The sequence below is a fragment of the Vitis riparia genome, unplaced genomic scaffold, assembly GCF_004353265.1.
Source record: "Vitis riparia cultivar Riparia Gloire de Montpellier isolate 1030 unplaced genomic scaffold, EGFV_Vit.rip_1.0 scaffold604_pilon_pilon, whole genome shotgun sequence".
NCBI classification, from domain to species: Eukaryota; Viridiplantae; Streptophyta; class Magnoliopsida; order Vitales; family Vitaceae; genus Vitis; species Vitis riparia.
Genome location: NW_023269709.1, coordinates 23,040 through 43,134, shown reverse-complemented (window position 1 = coordinate 43,134; position 20,095 = coordinate 23,040). Strand labels below are relative to the sequence as shown.

Below are 20,095 nucleotides of genomic sequence, written 5' to 3'. Positions count from 1 at the left end.
ATTTTCATGGGGGTTGTTCATGGGTTTTTGATCGATTTAAAAACCCATAAACAGATTGGTGGCTCTTGCTTTGGTTTCCCACATCTTCTGCCATTGGTACTGTTCTCTTTTTCTTTTTCTTTTTTTTTTCTTTTTTTTTTTTTGTTTTTTTCATGCATGCCTTGATGTTATTTTCAGTGTTAATTTGATCTGAGTTCATGAAAACTGTGATATCCATTTAAGTTTGCGCCTGAACAGTCTATGGAGCAGTTAGAAGTCAATCAGGTCTTTGTTTATGCTCTTGCAATTAAACGTGATGCCTATGGTAGGCTTATTTTAGGTGACATCATAATAATAATAATAAAAAAAAGATTTCCAATGGAAAACTTGTATGGTTCCTTCAACCCATCCATTATACTATTATTTTTGCTTTTGTGATTTTGCTATGATTCTCCACGTTTCACCTTACAACTATGATCACCAATAATAATGTCTTATAAAAATTAAAATTGTGCATGTATTTAGAGCTTTAAAATTGCCATAACCTAACGGAAGAAGTGTTGGGATTGGGGCGTTCTCTAACTATGAAAATGAAGGTTCGAAAAGTTTTGAGCCATAATTCAATGTCCTCATTTCTTTCTTAAATCCCTATTCATGTTTTCAAATTTATTTATTTATTTATTTATTTTTCAAATAATTTTTTTTAAAAAAACTTCAAACTCTCAAATAATTTCCAAAATTCCAATTTCTTTCAAATTTAATTTTCAAAATTCTGATTTCTTTCAAATTTAATTTCCAAAATCCAATTTCTTTTAAATTTAATTTCCAAAATTCCATTTCCTAAATTTAATTTTTAAAAGTCCAATTTCTTTCAAATTTAATTTCCGGAATTCCAATTTCCTTCAAATTTAATTTAAAAAATTCAAATTCTTCAATTTAATTTCCAAAATTTCATTTCTTTCAAATTTAATTTCCAAAATTTTGATTTCTTTCAAATTTAATTTCCAAAATTCCAACTCTTAAGTTTAATTTCCAAAATTCCAATTCTAAATTTAATTTCCAAAATTCCATTTCCTAAATTTAATTTTTAAAACTCCAATTTCTTTCAAATTTAATTTCCGAAATTCCGATTTCCTTCAAATTTAATTTCTGAAATTCCGATTTCCTTCAAATTTAATTTCCAAAATTCAAATTCTTCAATTTAATTTCCAAAATTTCATTTCTTTCAAATTTAATTTCCAAAATTCCAACTCTTAAGTTTAATTTCCAAAATTCCATTTCCTAAATTTAATTTTCAAAATTCCAATTTCTTTTAAATTTAATATCCAAAATTCCAATTTTTAAATTTAATTTTCAAAACTCTGATTTTCAAGTTATCTTCGAGACTCCAATTTTTCAAATAAATTTCAAAAATCCAATTTTATCTCGAATAGTTTTAATTCCACTCTAGTTTTCAACTAATCTTCTATCTCTCTTGATTTTAATAAGCAAGAATTTTTTTTTTCTCTCATAATTCTAAAACAATGGAATTTGTGAGACCAATTCATGCTAAAATAAATCGAGCTTTGGTAGAGGCCCAACATATGGAATTTCCTCATTGATTGGTTGATTGATTGATTGATTGCTATACATGATTGATTTATTCCACTCTAATACATGTGTGCGATTATTTTGTGTTTGTTTACTAATCTCTGTTTTCCATGAAGCAAATCAGCTCATCGCTCAGGTACACTATTTGCCCCTCTTGTTCTTTCGGTTATTATGTTTTAATTGATATTCATTCGGTATTCATTGATTTACTTATCAATCATCATGTTTGCTTCATTTTATTAGTAGAGACCCGTTTTTAAGGACTTAGAAGGATGCTACGATCGTTACCGTACTTTCTTGATAAGTAACCTGACCCTTACCCTGACTCGGTTTTTCACAAACCACCTTTTCCAAATAAGGAATCACACTTAGGGTTTTCTTTCTTATTTTGTTTACCTTTCAAAAATAAAACAAAAAAATAAGTGGTGACTCCAAGTCATTTTCTTAAAAATAAAATCATTTTTCAAACAAAAAGAGAGCTTGCCATCGAGTGGAAGCACATGAGCCGAATTGTGGGGTCCACAAAATGGCGACTCCGTTGGGGATCATTTAGAGGGTCAAACTTGAACTTAAGATGAAGCAAATGTGGCATTTGATGAGTCGATCATTGGGTACCTATCTCTTGATTGTACATTGAGAGTTCCCGATATCATTAGATGCATGCTCCGATATGGTATTCATTTGGGACATTGATATGTTGGTCATGATGATTGATTTATCTTGATTGAGGATTATGATATAGTGATTCTTTTTGTGCTTTATTGCTATATCTGTTTGAGACACTTGACATGCTGATTATAATGATCGATTATTTTGATTGGGGATTCCGAGGTAGCTATTTTTTTCTGTGCTTCATTGCCTTATTCATTTAAGACATTGATATGCTGATTGTATTGATCGATTATCTTACATTGTTTAGCATAGTGATCCTGATTTTTTCCATGTTCATTTTGATCATTTCACATGTATAGACTCTCCATTGTACATCATTTGACTTGACATGTTGACTCACTTGCATTGTATAGTCTCTTGATCGTCTTTGAGCATGATGTCTGTATCACTATTCATTCTGATCATCACGACTTGTATGTATACATGAGTGATATATCCTATACTTCGCCTGATTGTGTGTTGCATGACTGCCCTTCTTCTGCGTGATTGCATGTCGTTTGTCCGCGTGGGCCACACATCTATTCCCTTATCTCCAACCCTTTGGTTTCGGTCATTTCCTTCATCCCGGCTCTCACTTTTGCAAGTGTGAGGCCTCGTGTGTGTTTGTTCTCTGACTAAGCCAAATGATGGGAGTAGGGTCTAGCGACGGGCTATACCGATGTTTGGAAGCATTCTGAAGGTGATCGACTTGTTGATGTCTATTGGAGTCCAATCATTGAAGACACTTGTATAGCACAGAGCTAGATTTCAGGATATTTGTGTGGCCAATGTGTTTTCTTTTAGTTTCATAGGGTTTTTGGATGCACCCACACTACTCACTATACACTTTAGATTACCACTGAGTGTTGAGAGTTGTGAGAGCTTTCACCATAGGAACCCCTGGGATGCGAGGTAGTGCATGTGTGGAGGTTATGACCACCTTGCATAGAAGCGCCCCGTCTATTTGGAGACGTGCAGAAGGTTGCGTACCGCCGGAGGGTACAATCACTTCTATTAGGGATCTTTTAAAAGTCCACCCATATCCATTTAGAGCCACCTTGACCTCGTAGGTTGAGCCGTAGATCCTTCTATTAGGACTCTCTCCCTACACATGGGTGCATCTGAGGGCTTTTAGAGCCTTTGTGGTCATATTTCAGATTCGACACTTCCTCTTTTTAGTCTCCAGTTAAGAGTGCTCAGAGATTGTTATGAGTTTGAGTATCGGTTGGATCACCTTTGTCATGTCGCCTTAGTTTATGTTTTTCACTCGATAAGTTTTACATGTTTTCTCCCTAGGGCTCTCATTTTCTTTTCTTGGCTTGGCACATCCTTTCACTTTGTTGTCACTTGCTTGATGCTTTGGGATATGTTCATTGATCACCTTTTTACACCATACATCTATCATGGGCCCAGTACCCCATTCTTTGTTTGATCATTAATTCAATTTTCAACTTGATGCTCATATTGTCATTACGGAAAAGCGAAAGACACATTTACACTTTTTTCGAGAGAGTTGTCTTGATCACCTTAGCATTTTTCTCTTACGGAGCTTGGGTTGAAGGTTGAATCAAGGATATGTGGTTATAGATGGAGTATTGATCTCTTGATAGCGTGTTCTTCACACCTCTTTCATCTTGGATTATCGATAGGAATTCTCTAGTCACATTTGTAGCTATCTCATAGTGGACACCTTTATGACTCCAGAGTTCTTATCATAAATCTAGATTTCGAATTGCCACCTCAGGACCATGTGCTTGCATGATGTACTATTGTCTTTTAAGGTCTTATCTTGTGTCCTTCATCCATTTCATTTGCATTGTAGGGAGTCATTTAAGGAGTTGATTGAGTCTAGAGTTACATCCTTGGAGAAGAGTTGGAGGTCAATTGATTAGAGTATATTCACATCAGAGTTCAGACAGTTCGGTCGAGATGTCAGACGAGCTAGTTTTCACTCTTGTTTCTATTCAGGAGTTCATGGCAGGGGTTAGTAGACGTTTGGATCAAATAGAGAGTTTTCACCAAGATCATCATTCAGTCGACATTAGCACTGACGATACAATTCCCCATGTACCTCAGACGGTGCAGGTTCTTCCACCTGGGACTTCACATGGCGTTCCATTCCATTTATCATATCATTGTGAGACTACTCCACCACATGTTGCCACAGTGTTGCCTCTCATGATTCCTACTACTGATGATACTAGATTGACCGAGTAGGAGGCTAGGGTTGAGAGGCTTGAGGCCAGGATGAGACAGATCAGATTACAGGATGGATGTTTGACTTGGAATGATAGGAATGGCATACCGACGACTAGCTTGCCAGCTAAGTTTCACATGCCAGACATTGAGCGTTATAGTGGGATTGGTTGTCCTAAGATCCACTTGAGACTATACAACACAGTCATGAGAGCGTACGGGATAGATGATGCACAGTTGGTGGCCATCTTCCCTATGTCTCTTAGTGGGGTAGCTCAGAGATGGTTTGCTTCAGTTGAGCCTTCAAGACTTCGCACCTGGGAGGATGTGGCTCATGAGTTCCTAACTCAGTTCGCTTTCAGTGCCGACATTAAGGTATCTAGACTAGAGTTGGAGGCCACCAGACAAATGTCAGATGAGTCTATTTCTTCCTTTGTCAGTTGTTAGAAGGCAAAGGTGGCTGGTATAACAGACCGGCCTAAGGAGTAGGATTAGATTGATATGGTTCTTCAGAACCTACAACCAAGGTTCACTAGGCATCTTATGGGCATCCCATTTCAGGTCTTAAGAGTCTGGTTCATGCAACTTTTAGTGTTGAAGAGGCTATTGCTCGAGGATTATGGATAGATACTACTCATTCCCCTTACAGTAAGGGGAAGAAGTCGTTTGGATCATCTAGTAGATCTGGAGAGGTTGGCGCTATTCGTTATTAGCATCAGAGGCCCGCACATCACTCACCTTACAGGCCTCCGACGGTCAAAGCTCATTTCTCTTATCCACAGTATCAGTATCAGTCGGTTTATGTTCAGTAGCCTTACATTGCTCAAACTAGCATATAACCACGACCATCATATTCGAGAGCCACTACTCACCCACCACCTAGACCATATGCACAGAGGCCCGTGAGACAGTTCACTCCATTGGGCATGACTTTGACTAGAGCTTTTAAGAAGCTCAAAGATGCTAGTTTGATTGTTCCTTTGGCGCGACGCCCCTTGCCACATCCCATTCCTCCTCATTTCAGCTCATATGAGCATTGCTTATATCATCAAATTCAGGGACACAATACTAAGCGTTTTTCAACACTCCATCATGCAATACAAGACTTGATTGATTCAGGATTGGTCAACTTGTCTGGGCCAAGTGTGACCACCAATCCCCTGCCTATGCATTCTACACATGCAGTTCTCTCTCCTCCTAGCCTTCAGTAGATTGATCTGGATGTTGATGATATTGATGGTCATATGGTATTTTGGGATATTCCGAGTTGAGGACTTGGTTTAGTTGACATGGGTACATCATTTTGATTATGGTCGTCATCGGAGTCGTTCCCATTTTGTCGGGTCTAGTCTTTAGTTCATTAGAGTTGCTTTGTTGAGTCCAGTTTAGTTTAGAGTCGTTGTTTATAGTTCATGCTGAGAGTCTAGTCGTTTGTAGTTCTTTATCGCTTTACATATGATGTACTCATTTGGTTCATTTAGTGATATGATCTTTTTATTTTGAGTATGTGTTATTCTCTTTTCTAATGAGTATGTTTTGCATATCTTGTGTTGATGTGTGCTATGTTTTTTATATGAGACATATTTTCACTTATGCATCATGATCACTTTGGTCTTACCTATCATGAAGGATATTGAGCCTATTGACCTAGGATTAGGAGATCGACCTAGGGAGTTCGAGATTGTGACCCATTTCACCGTAATCAGAGTAGTACCATATCTATATCCATATCCTGACTTTTCAGACTTGTTGACCTACCCATTTTGAGCTTGACATGACATATCCTTGGTACCGTTATACGACTTTTCCCATCCTGACCCACCTTCATGTATTATAGTACCATTGCCTGTTCTTTCCATTATTTCTTTGATCTGACCAAGTAGTGAACGAGATGGTTTGACCTGAGATGAGCTTTACACGATGATAGATGGATCATGATGAGAGAGTGGCTTGACTGCTTGATGATATTGTTGAGACAAAAGGGTTATCATGGAGCATCCAGATTTGAGCCATTGCACATGACTTCAAAGAGTCAGGATGATTAGAGATGGTGATTTTATGGGACAATGGTGAGTGGCTTATGATGATAGAGTGAGGTGATTATCAGAGGACATTGACGGTTATCACAGAGCATCAGTGAGAGTTTTCACACGATTTCAGAGGAGTTGACATGACTTTGTTGGACGGATGTCAGTCGTTAGTATTGACCATGTGAGATCTTGAAAACATGATGTTCGAGGTTGTGGTCAAATGATGGGTGGCCATCATTTCAAGAGTTTATTTACCATATCACCCTCACATATAGAGTTACCCGTTGCTAGCCCATTGAGCCTCACACGAGCACGTAGCCTTTTCTTTCATCACCTCATTTACCTATTACATCGGGTTGGGGACCCTATAGTGCTTCCATGCTATGATTGGATACGTCATGAGTTCCAAACCCGACATACATATTCAGGCCTCATTCCTCACTCTTCATTGTGATAATTCCACTTTGACATCATTTCATCACTATTTTCCGATATCACATATCACCACTTGTGATATTCGTTCTCTGTCTTTTCTTTCATCATTGCTTACTCGACATTATCCTGGTTTCACCTTGAGTGGTGGTTTTTCACACATCACTGCATGGAGGATTGTCACGTTCCTCCCCCGTTGGCCTTATAAGCAATGATTTAGAAATCTTATTTTGAGAAGTTGTCTTGTTAGTGAGGATTCATGTTACATCAATACATGGGGAGAGTTTATTCATTTAGCTATGTATTTCATGGAAGATCATTCACTATTGATCAGAGTATGCGCAAAAAAAAACAAAAAACAAAAAACAAAAAACAAAAAACAAAAAACAAAAAACAAAAAACAAAAAACAAAAACAAAAGCAAAATGAAATGAAAAAAAAGATAGCGCATTGTTCATTTTCTTATTCTCCATTGAGCATGTGTATGGACGTGCTAGTTTGCTTCATTGAGTTCATGTGTTAGAGAGAGTTCGTATGAGAGCTTCTTTCTGAGATTCCATCTTAGTATATTTTGGGTGAGAGTATGAGTCGCCCATTCGATTTTTGTGAGAGAGGCGAGTGACCTTTCTTTAGTATCTCTGGATCCTTGCTCTATCCATCATTCCATCCATTTCAGATGTGACTACTTTCCATCCTTTGATGCAATTTGACCACCATCACTCACTTTTCTATCTCTTTGTTTTCTTCTAGCCTTATTTTATCCCTCCATTTCACTCCACCTCATCTGATTTCATTCTTTTCTCATCATGCTTGATGTTTAACATGGGTTCAACATCCATACTTTATTCTGGCTTATTCGATGTGACCATTCATTTATCATCACTTTTCGTGTGGGGACCCCTAGGTCTAGGACTCATGACGTTTTCTACGCATTGCATCTCATGCACAAGGGCTATGGAGATTATATCATTGGGATCTTTGAGCCTAGTTTCCTTTCATTTCTTTCACCTTATTACCTTAGCCTATGTTACGTCTCGTGTCTGAAGACCACCCCGAGGCCATTACTTCACATTGTGTTTGACAACTCCCACGTGGGCAATACTCGAGCTTGGTCGGAGATTATTTCTTGGAGCATGATGGATGGGGAGTTGAGGCGATGGATTTACACTGGGGCATACCCTTTTTATCAGTGATGGATTTTTGGAGATGATATGATCTACACTAGGGCATACCCCGCTCATCAATGACGTTTTCTTTCGGGATGATGCCTTGCACTGAGGCATAGTCAGTTCGCTTCTTCACTTAGATTACGATGGATTAGGAGTTGTGGGATGACCCTACATTGGGGCATAGCCATTTCAAAGAGTGTTTTTATTGGATATACAGTCATTCTACTCGATACTCTGCATTGGGACACACTCTACTCATTGATGGTTGATTTTTGAGATGACGATTTATTTTGAGGCATAACCCTCTCATCGGTGATGGACTTTGATTTATCTTGGAGCATAGTCACTTCTAATGGTTTATACTGGGGCATAGCCAGTTCATTCATACTCATAGAGCTTGAGGATTCTGATTCATATGGATTATGTTGAGATGTTTCCATTTTTAGTACCAGGAGTAGAGATTGATTGATTTGTTGACTCCGATACACTACTTCACACTAGGGCATAGCCAAGATGGAGAGCATGTTTTATTGGAGCATAGTCACCCTATCGGATCCTTTACATTAGGACATATCCATCTTTTGGAGGGAGATCAGATTGATTATTTATATTAGAGCATCTACCGAGTAATATAGAAATCATTGGATTATTTCATGTTGTCCTCATTGCATACTAGGGCATAGCCACCTAGTCGGATGTTTTGATATCGAGACTTGACTTTTTATTTTGTGATTGTTGCTTTTGATGGATTATGGAGCTATTGACTCCTTGGGTTTAGTCTTCTCAGCATGCTTGGATGATCTCGGTTACCTACATACCTTTCAGCTTGTACTCGGACATTCCACCCTTGATACTTTCATGTTTTCTATCTTACCAGAGCCTGATCATCACTTTCTTTTATCCTACACATCTCACCATGACACATGACCTCACACCCATCTCTCGATTAGGAGAAGACATGGATCAGTCCTCGATTACTTTGGTTGTGCTTTCATACATTTTTTGTATTTTGGGTTCAACATCTTCCATGATGGCAGGGCCGGACAGATTGTCGATTTATTAGTGATGATGCTTTCATTTTGATCGTTGGCATGTTGAGTGTTGATTCGTTTTCTCTTTTTATTTTGAGTACTGATCATTATTGTTGTTATTCACTATTTTGTTTTGTTTTGTCAACATGGTGTCACGATACATGGTCCTGTTTGGCATTACCTATCTGAGGTTGGTCATTTTCATTACATGATGGATGAGCATATTTTAGAGTACAGTGGTTTGGAGGCATTTTGCATCTCTGTTTGTTCATCATCACATACTGGGGCATACCCCCTTCTCCGAGAGCATCGGGTCTTCCATAGGTTTCATTCACCTTTTTTATCTAATTATTGACCTTTTCGGGTTGTCATACTAGGGCATACCCTCCTCCAAGAGCATCAGACCTTCCATAGGTTTCATTAATTTTTCGATCTAGTTGTTGACCCTTCTGAGTTGTCATTCTGGGGCATACCCTACATTCTTGGGATCATCGGACCTTCCACATACTTCATTCACTTTTTGATTTAGTCGTTGACTCCCGCAAGTTGCATACTAGGGCATACCCTCATTCCTTAGGATCATTAGACCTTTCCCAGGCTTTGGTATCCTTCGACCTAGTTGTCGATCCTCATGAGTTGTCATACTGGGGCATATCCCCTTCGGCCGGGTTTGCTTGCATCATTATCTGAGTTATCATTTGGCTTTGGGTCACTTGATCAGGTCATTCTTTCATCCCGTCAGTATCAGTTTGAGTTTAGGCCACACCTATATCGATCGGTCATCTTCCTATCATTTCCTTGTTTGTTTAAGTTTTTCGGGACCACACCTATATGTTCTTTTCATTTTCTGTGTCAGCTTGAGTTTTCGGGACCGCACCTATATCGATCGGTCATTTGTCGTGTCAGTTTGAGTTGGGGTCACACCTATATCGATCGGCCATCTTCTTATTAGTTTGAGTTTGAGTTTTTGAGTTGGGACCGCACCTATATCGATCGACCATATTCCTATCACTTTTCATGTTAATTTGAGTCGGGGTCGCACCTATATCGATCGGCCATGTTCCTATCACTTTTCGTGTCAATTTGAGTTGAGGTCGCACCTGTATCGATCGACTATGTTTCTGTCATTCGTCGTGTCAGTTTGAGTTAGGGTCGCACCTATATCGATCGACCATCTTCCTATTAGTTTGAGTTTGAGTTTTCGAATTGGGACCGCACCTATATCAATCGATCATTCATCGTCTTGTTAGTTTCAATTAGAGTCGAGGCCGCACCTATATCGATCGTCCATGATCCTATCACTTTTCGTGTCATTTTGAGTAGGGGTTGCACTTATATCTATCGGTTATGTTCCTGTCATTTTTCGTGTCAGTTTGAGTTTTCGGGGTCGCACCCATATCGATCGACCATCTTCTTATCATTTTGTGTTCAGTTTGAGTCGGGACCACACCTATATTGATTGGTCATCATCTTGTCTGTTTGAGTTTGAGTCGGGGTCGCACCCATATCAATCAGTCATCTTCCTATCATTTCCATGTCAGTTTGAGTTTTCGGGACTGCACCTAAGATCGATCGGTCATTTTCCGTGTCAGTTTGAGTTTTCGAGGCCGCACCCATATCAATCGGCCATCTTCCTATCATCTTATGTTCAGTTTGAGTCAGGATCGCACCTATATCGAGCAGTCATCATATTGTCTGTTTGAGTTTTCTAGACCAAACCTATATCGATTGGTCATCTTTCGTGTTAGTTTGCATTTTGGGGCCGCACCCATATTGATCGGTCATTCATCGTTTTGTCTGTTTGAGTTTGAGTCAGGACCGCACTTATATTTATCGGTCATTCATCCTGTCAATTTGAGTTTAGTTTGAGTTTTCAAGGCCGCACCTATATCAATTGGCCATCTTCCTATCATTTTGTGTTCAGTTTGAGTCGGTACCACACTTATATCGATCGATCATCATCTTGTCTATTTGAGTTTGAGTCGAGGCTACACCCATATCGATCGACCATCTTCCTATCATTTCCATGTCAGTTTGAGTTTTTAGGACTGCACCTAATATCGATCGGTCATTTTCAGCGTTAGTTTGAGTTTTCAGGGTCGCACCCATATCGATCGGCCATCTTCCTATCATCTTATATCCAGTTTGAGTCGGGATCGCACCTATATCGATGAGTCATCATCTTGTCTGTTTGAGTTTTCAGGACCACACTTATATCGATTAATCATTTTCTATGTTAGTTTACGTTTTAAGGCTGCACCCATATTGATCGGTCAATCATCGTTTTGTCTATTTGAGTTTGAGTTGAGACCGCACCTATATCGATCAATTATTCATCCTGTCAGTTTGAGTTTAGTTTGAGTTTGCAGGGCTGCACCTATATCGATCGACCATCTTCCTATCATTTTATGTTCAGTTTGGGTCGGGACCGCACCTACATTGATCGGTCATCATAGTGTCAGTTTGCGTTTTGGGGCCGCACCCATATCGATCAGTCATATTCCTATCTGTTTGTGTTTAGTTTGAGTCGGGACCGCACCTACATCGATTGGTCATTGTTTTGTCAGAATAAGTTGAGTCTTGTTCGCCTTCGAGTTGCACCTATATAGTTGAGTCTTGTTCGATTTTGAATCACCATTTTTCTTTAGTTTGGCGTTCAGAGCCATCGTACATATCCATTCAGGTACCTTGAGTCACCATCTTTCCATGTTTTTGATGTTCAGAGTCATTTTTTCTCAACTGTACCATTCAGAGTCACAGTTCTTAGTATTCATATCCACTGGCATTGCACATTTGACCTTCGTGGTTTTGCACTTGTCCTCATTTTCCTCACCTCGTTACCCTGTGCTTATCGCCTATTCATCATTGTTCTTCCAGATTTCCTTTTCCATTGTACATGACATGGCCCTTGGGTTCACGACGCATATTTTAGTCATGTTATTGGGCACTCTACACCTAGCATTCTCGTGTAGTTCATAAAGGGAGTCTCCTTTGGACACATTCTTTCATGTACTTTAGAGTGGTTCGATCGTTACTCATCTTTGATACGGTCTTTCAAGTCACTTTTGGAGACGTCTTAGAGGGAGCCTGGGTCCTCAGTGTGGCTTCAGAGACATTTTGACACATCATTTTCTTTTAGGATTTTAGAGTCTCGTTTGTGTTCATCTCTTGGCCTGAATGAGTTCAGGTTTCAGTAGTGTCATTTGGGGGTCTCCTTTGTTCTTCGATAGAGTTTACTTCATTCCACTCACTATTTATACTTTTTTTTCACTTCAGTGTTCATATTCCTTACACCTGCGAACTCTATCGAAGAGGGGCATATTTGTAGACCCTTTTTTGGGCTACCCGAGAGCTAGCTAAACATTTCATTTTTGGAGTAGGGGCCAGTTTTCGAAAAAGCAAGCTGCATGGGATGCATGGCCGAGGAGACTACCACCTTGCCATGGTGGTGGTTAGGACGACGATGTATTTGCTGAGCCAAGAACAGTGAAGCTGGTAGCAGATGTGAGAACAAAAAGGTAGGAAGAAAGCTGGGACGAATGGGAGGCGAACAGAAGAGGGGCTAAGACCTAAGAAAAAAAAAATAGAGCAAGCGAGGGAGGAAGAGGGTGGTTCACGGGTGAAGATTTGAGGAGATTTTCAGTTCTGGGGGGGGGGAGGAAGTTTTTTTTTTTTTTGGTCCATGGGCAATCCATTTTGGAAGGATAAGAGAGATAGATTGGAATAGAGAGTTGTAGGGAGTGGTCTAAATGAGCTGAACTAAAAGAGGGAAGAGTCTGGAAAGTGATTCAAGAAGAAAAGGGTTGCAGAAAACAAGGTACCAGTGGGAAGGGTGAAGACAGGAACTTGAAGACTGGCTTTTTAAAAAAAAATCCATATTCCACTAGAGGGGCAAGACACCACTGCAATAACGACATAAGCCACCTTCATTTTTCTTCTCAAGCAGCTCTGCACTCGGGTTCAAGCATCACTCCTTCTAATTTTCATGGGGGTTGTTCATAGGTTTTTGATCGATTTAAAAACCCATAAACTGATTGGTGGCTCTTGCTTTGGTTGCCCACATCTTTTGTCGTTGGAACAGTTCTCTTTTTCTTTTTTTTTCTTTTTTTTTTTTTTGTTTTTTTCATGCATGCCTTGATGTTATTTTCAGTGTTAATTTGATCTGAGTTCATGAAAACTGTGGTACCCATTTAAGTTTGCGCCTGATCAGTCTATGGAGCAGTTAGGAGTCAGTGAGGTCTTTGTTTATGCTCCTGCAATTAAACGTGATGCCTATGGTAGGCTTATTTTAGGTGACATAATAATAATAATAATAAGATTTCCAATGGAAGTGACTTGTATAGAATTCTTGGAAAGTGTAAAGTGGGTGACTCAGTATGGTTCCTTCAACCCATCCATTATACTATTATTTTTGCTTTTGTGATTTTGCCATGATTTTCCACGTTTCACCTTACAACTATTATCACCAATAATAATGTCTTATAAAAATTAAAATTGTGATTGTATTTAGAGCTTTAAAATTGTCATAACCTAACAGAAGAAGTGTTGGGATTGGGGCGTTCTCTGATTATGAAAATGAAGGTTCGGAAAAGCTTTGAGCCATAATTCAATGCCCTCGTTTCTTTCTTAATTCCCTATTCATGTTTTCAAATTTATTTATTTATTTATTTATTTTTCAAATAATTTTTAAAAAACTCCAAACTCTCAAATAATTTCCAAAATTCCAATTTCTTTCAAATTTAAATTCCAAAATCCAATTTCTTTCAAATTTAATTTCCAAAATTCCATTTCCTAAATTTAATTTTTAAAACTCCAATTTCTTTCAAATTTAATTTCCGGAATTCTGATTTCCTTCAAATTTAATTTCCAAAATTTCATTTCTTTCAAATTTAATTTCCAAAATTCTAACTCTTAAGTTTAATTTCCAAAATTCCATTTCCTAAATTTAATTTTCAAAATTCCAATTTCTTTTAAATTTAATATAAAAAATTCCAATTCTTAAATTTAATTTTCAAAACTCCGATTTTCAAGTAATCTTCGAAACTCCAATTTTTCAAATAAATTTAAAAAATCCAATTTTCTTTCGAACAATTTTAATTCCACTCTAGTTTTCAAATAATCTTCTATCTCTCTTGATTTTAATAAGCAAGAATGTTTTTTTTTCTCATAATTCTAAAACAATGGAATTTGTGAGACCAATTCATGCTAAAATAAATCGGGCTTTGGTTGGGGCCCAACATATGGAATTTCCTCATTGATTAGTTGATTGATTTATTGATTGCTATACATGATTGATTTATTCCACTCTAATACATGTGTGTGATTATTCTGTGTTTGTTTACTAGCCTTTGTTTTCCATGAAGCAAATCAGCTCATCGCTCAGGTACACTATTTGCCCCTCTTGTTCTTTCGATTATTCTATTTTAATTGATATTCATTCGGTATTCATTGATTTACTTATCAATCGTCATGCTTGCTTCATTTTATTAGTAGAGACCCGTTTTTAAGAACTTAGAAGGATGCTACGGTCTTTACCGTACCTTCCCGATAAGTAACCTGACCCCCGAGCCCTAACTCAGTTTTTCACAGACCACATTTTCCAAAGAAAGAGTCACACTAAGGTTTTCTTTCTTATTTTGTTTATCCTTCAAAAATAAAACAAAAAAATAAGTGGCGACTCCAAGTCATTTTCTTAAAAATAAAATCATTTTTCAAACAAAAATCAAGCTCGCCATCGAGTGGAAGCGCATGAGCTTAATACGGGGTCCACACATACATATATCATTTTTTTAACAAAACAATTTCAAAATATCTATTAGTATTTCTTCTATCATTTCTTAGAGTTTTTCCTAAGCATGATTTCCCAAAAAAATCTATGAGTTTTAATTAATTTTCATTTCATCGATTTTTTTTTGTCAAAATATCCATTGATATTTCCTAATATATCTTCATATATCTATAAACTCCAAAGACTTACATATTCATGATTACCAATATTTTCATCATTGGTTACACACTTAAAATATGAAAGTGGTCTACACCCAATGTAAGGACCTTCATAGATTAAGAGTTGAAATAAAAAGTATGTTTATCTTGTCTTAGAAACTCTCCAAGTTTAAGGCATGAAGATCAATAAGAGAGTATCCCTACCTAATAATGAAATCAAGACCTATCCAATGTAGGTTTGATACTTATAATACTATGACACTAAGGTGGTGTTTGTTTTTTTGGCTTTTTATTGAAAGCAATTTGTTTTCAGAATTTAGGTTGTTTGTTTTTCTACTTTTTCATGACTTATTATAAACTTTTTACTAATTAGAAAAAATCAAAATATGTAACTTTTTCTAAATAGAAAAAATAATATATTGGTTTTTCTTTACTTTTTAATACTTAATAAAAATAAAATACTACAAAAACAAACAACCTAATATTTAACACTATTAAGCAATAAGGTTCTATTTAGAATTAAGTAAAAAAATAAACACCACCTAAGCAAAGGATATTTAGTCCTAAGAGTTTTACATTTGTTAAACTTTTGTTGCCTCAAATGCTCAATAATTAATACATGCTTATATTCTTTGGTGTGGATATCATGTCACTTAATTACTTTTTACTCTCATTCTTGCAAATAATTAGTAGACTTGGTGTTTATTTTTTTGGCTTTTTGCTAAAAGGTTGTTTGTTTTTCTATCTTTTTCATGACTTATTATAAACTTTTTACTAAATTGAAAAAGTTAAAATATGTAGTTTTTCTAAATAGAAAAAATAATATATTGATTTTTCTTTACTTTTTAATACTTAATAGAAATAAAATACTATAAAAACAAACAACTTAATATTTAATACTATTAAGCATTAAAATTCTATTTAGAATTAAGTAAAAAAAAATCACCTTAGAACTAAAAAATAATCTAGATATGGTAACTAATAGCATAGAAAGTAAAATAAGTAACATGTAGAGGTAGTTATTTCTTATAAACAAACTTATTAAAAAGAAAAAAGGATTATACATTGTGGGATAAGACGAATATGAGTGCCATGTATCTCATATTTGCCTCTTTGGATAATATATTATGATAATAAAATATGTTTATTTTCATGATGTATGATATTTCCTGCGGTTTATAAAGAATATTTTGTGGTGAGGCCAAGGCGGTTAAACGAATTGCTTTATAATTATTTTATTAGCTTGAATTGAGTTATAGGCGTTATCGCAACTTTTCATTCGACTCCCATGACCAAGTTCATCGCCGCCGCATGACCGTTGCTTCCTGTAATGTCGTACAGCCTTTAGCCACTTTAGCATTACCAAGATAAATTCACGCGCCCGAGGAGATGTTTAAATGCCAATTGCTTTCGACAGCTCTTTGTGCGATCCACGAAATGCCATGTCAATTTGCGTCGGACGCGCCATCTCCAGCAGTGGGTTTCTCGCATTATCCCCAAAAATCGCCGGGCGAAACGCAACAAATACGTGCCGAGGAGGGGGAGCGTGGAAGCGCCACGTCGAATCTCATACGTGTGATGAATCACTAAGAGCACAAACCGTTGTGTTTCTACTTCTAGAGCACGCCTGCCACGCCCTAGTTTCTCCTATAAATACTCTCTTTCCGTTCCTTTCTTTTTCACACAAATCCTCATATCTCCTTCACACCGTCCAATTTTTTTTCTTCCTCCGGTTGTTCTCTCTCCAAGAAGGCTTTGCTAGGGTTTCTTTGCTTTGGATCTTCCTCGCCATTAGCGTTTGTTTTCTTTAGTTTGTATTTCTCTGAAACGAAGAAACGTGAGTACAAAATCTGGGGTTTGTATTGGGGATATGGATATCTTCTGTTGTTTTTTCAGATTTGGGATTGTGGATTGTTGGATTCATTGAAGATTTATTGCTCTATTTGGGTTTATTGTTGTGTGCATGTGGTGTTTTCACCGATGGTTTTCGGGTGTTGGGGGATTTTATCTTTTTGAAAGAATCTTTTGTGTTTAGAATGATGAAAGAGATGATTAGCTTATTTGTATGTGGCTGTTTTTCTGATGCAGAAAGCGTGGATGTTGTAATGGAGACCAAAGGTGGCAAGAAGAAGTCTAGCAGTAGTAGTTCCTTGCAATACGAAGTCCCCCTTGGTTACATCATTGAAGACGTTCGTCCAAACGGTGGCATCGAGAAGTTCCGATCTGCTGCTTACTCCAACGTAAGATCATTTAGTCCACATGTTTCATTTGGTTCAATCTTAAAGCATTTCGGTCTCTCATTCTGATATGTTGTTTTCCCTCCTTTGTTTTTCCGCAGTGCGTGAGGAAGCCATCCTGATACGTTTTTTGCAAATGCCTTCTTCGGTAGAGTAGGATTTTCTTGCTTTCTTTTTTTAATTTTGGAGTTTCAAGAATAAACACAAGTCTCTGGCATAGCTGTTGTTTGAATACGTCGTTGATCTCAAAGCAAATCTGTCAGCCATGGCCGTCTTGTACGGAACCACCAATGGGGACCCGCCTCCCCCATCCCCAATCGGATTCGAAGGATTCGAGAAACGCCTCCAGATCACTTTTTCAGAGGCACCCATTTTCATTGATCCTCAGGGACTCGGCCTCCGAGCCCTGACTCGCTCCCAACTGGACTCAATCCTTGACGCCGCTTGTTGCACTATTGTGAACCATTTATCCAATTCGGAGCTGGACTCGTACGTTCTCTCCGAGTCCAGTCTATTCGTTTATCCTAATAAGATCATCCTCAAGACTTGTGGGACGACAAAGTTGCTTTTGGCCATTCCACCGATTCTTCAACTCGCTGAGTCACTCCAGCTCACCGTTGTCTCTGTGAAGTACTCACGTGGCAGCTTTATTTTCCCAAATGCCCAACCTGCCCCTCATCGCTCTTTCTCAGAAGAGGTCGCGGCTCTCAATGTCTTCTTTGGAGATCTCTCCCCCAAGGCATATGTCATCGGCGATCCCGCCATTCCAAATCGCAACTGGCACATTTACTCGGCGTCGAAGGAGGTGCGCAGATCTCCGTTGGTGAGAGAAGAGGTGGCTGTGATCACTGTGGAGATGTGCATGACTGGCCTAGATAGGGACAAGGCCTCCGTGTTTTTCAAGAAATCGGGAGAGGAGGACTCGTCAAAGGAAATGACGAAACTGTCCGGAATAAGTGACGTGATGCCCACGCACGTGATATGTGATTTCGAGTTCGATCCGTGTGGGTACTCGATGAACGGTGTGGAAGGCGGAGCATTGTCGACCGTCCACGTCACCCCGGAGGAGGGGTTCAGCTATGCCAGCTATGAAGCCATGGGGTTCGACCCTGGGTCGGTGGGAATGAAGACGCTGATGAAGAGGGTGCTGGCGTGCTTCGGCCCATCCCAGTTCTCAGTGGCGGTCACGTGCCCGGCGGGTGACGACGAAAGGTGGGCCATGGAGGGGTGTGGTGAGGTGGAGGGATACGCGTGTCAAAATGTGGTGAAGCAGGAGCTTTCAAGCGGAGAAGGGTGCGTGGTGTACGTGACATATGAAGCGGAGGAGAAGGGGTGCGCAGTTAACTCACCCAAGTCGGTTCTGCAATGCTGGAAGGATGTGGAAGTGGAGGAGGGGGAAGGTGAGGGGTGGGTGTCAGTGTCTTGTTGAGTGTGTGAGTTCGGTCAACTTTGTCTTTAGTGTTTTAATGTTTTGTGAAGGGCGTGTGTTATAGATGAATAAAAAAGGGGGTGGCCATGGTGCCTGCTCTGCTCTAGTGTTGGCTTGGTAATTGAAGCTCACCTGTGAGGCTATTCAAAATTCAAAGGCATTAGTGCTTTGCTCTCGATTCCTGTCATTTCTAATTTTATGCTTTCCCAGTTTTCAACATGAAATGGAATTGATATATGTTTATGAAAGGGAACAGAGAGCGGTAGAAGAATGTATGGTAATTCCATATAGAAAAAGAAGAATGATGCACATTATGTCAACATTTAATGGTCCTTGTCAATACTTTACTTCCCCATAGTCCATACTAATCATAAAAACAATAATGTGCACATTCAATCTAAGTACAAAAAGCTAATCATAATCAGCTCTTTTCTATTTCAGTATTTCTAAATTTTATTTATTTTTTATTTTCAGTTATCGAGTACAGAAACAAAAATGCTTTTTGACTCAGCCTCCTTATTTTGATCATGTGAATGAATAGGATGTTTTATTCTTCTCCATTTCTTTTTCAAAGGCTATCATTTTGGGGTTTGTAAAATCCCGTGACCAGGGAAAGAAAGGGCCATGATTTTAATTAGATTTTATTTTATTCTAAAACCCGCTACTGCCATCCATGCAATGAAATCAAAATCAGTTTATGTGTGTCAAACCTCAGAGGGATTATTAGTCCATACACGGCTTTAATAATTTTTTTTATTAGAATTATTTTATTTAATAATCAAAATAAAATTTTTAAATAATTTCTATTCTATTAAAGCCTTTATTGCAGTGTAAGGTGACTCATAATTATTTAAAATAATATTAAATATTAATGAGTGAAATAAGAGGTACAAGAAGAAAAGTAGTAGGGAGAGTGTGGAGGAGAAGGGAGGTGAGGAAGCGTGAGCAAGTCAGTGATCCAAAAGCAGGTGTAAAACTCTTGGTCATGATTCATTGAAACCTTTCTCCTACGACTGACATGATGGTAGATGGCCCCCATTTCCCTGTCTTCTCTTACGTCCCTTTCTTTTCCTCTGCTTTCCTTGCTTGATTTTAATCCAAGGGATTTGCTTTTTTTTCTTTTTCTTTTCTGGGGTCGGGGATTGCCCATGCACCTTCACCTTTTTCTCAATCAATGTTTGTTTGACACTAAAATCCATAAGAAAATTTTGGTTTGTGGCTAGTGTTTTTGTTTTTAATAGCAGCTCCTTCGTTTTTATTCTTAAATGGGGAGTCTTTCTCTGCCACAAATTGTATGTGGTCCTAGTTTTTTTATAATTATATTAAATTTTTCAATAATATTTTTTGACTTTACCAAATTAGTTTTCTCCTATTCCTCTTCTTCTTTCTTTTTCCAATTTCAAAAT

At 38.1% G+C, this 20,095-nt stretch overlaps 1 protein-coding gene across 1 annotated transcript; it reads left to right on the top strand.

The window, feature by feature from the left end:
• Positions 1 to 16,697: 16,697 nt before the first annotated feature.
• On the top strand, positions 16,698 to 18,937 carry LOC117910102 (S-adenosylmethionine decarboxylase proenzyme-like). The gene is made up of 3 exons (XM_034824155.1): positions 16,698 to 16,860; positions 17,112 to 17,263; positions 17,362 to 18,937. Exon 3 carries the CDS (start codon positions 17,526 to 17,528, stop codon positions 18,687 to 18,689), a length of 1,164 nt encoding a protein of 387 aa, XP_034680046.1. The 5' UTR covers positions 16,698 to 16,860; positions 17,112 to 17,263; positions 17,362 to 17,525; the 3' UTR covers positions 18,690 to 18,937.
• Positions 18,938 to 20,095: the final 1,158 nt, after the last annotated feature.

What these genes read in the sequence shown, in the direction of transcription:
- LOC117910102 (XM_034824155.1), top strand. Translation starts at nt 17,526, where the DNA reads ATGGCCGTCTTGTACGGAACCACCAATGGGGACCCGCCTCCCCCATCC.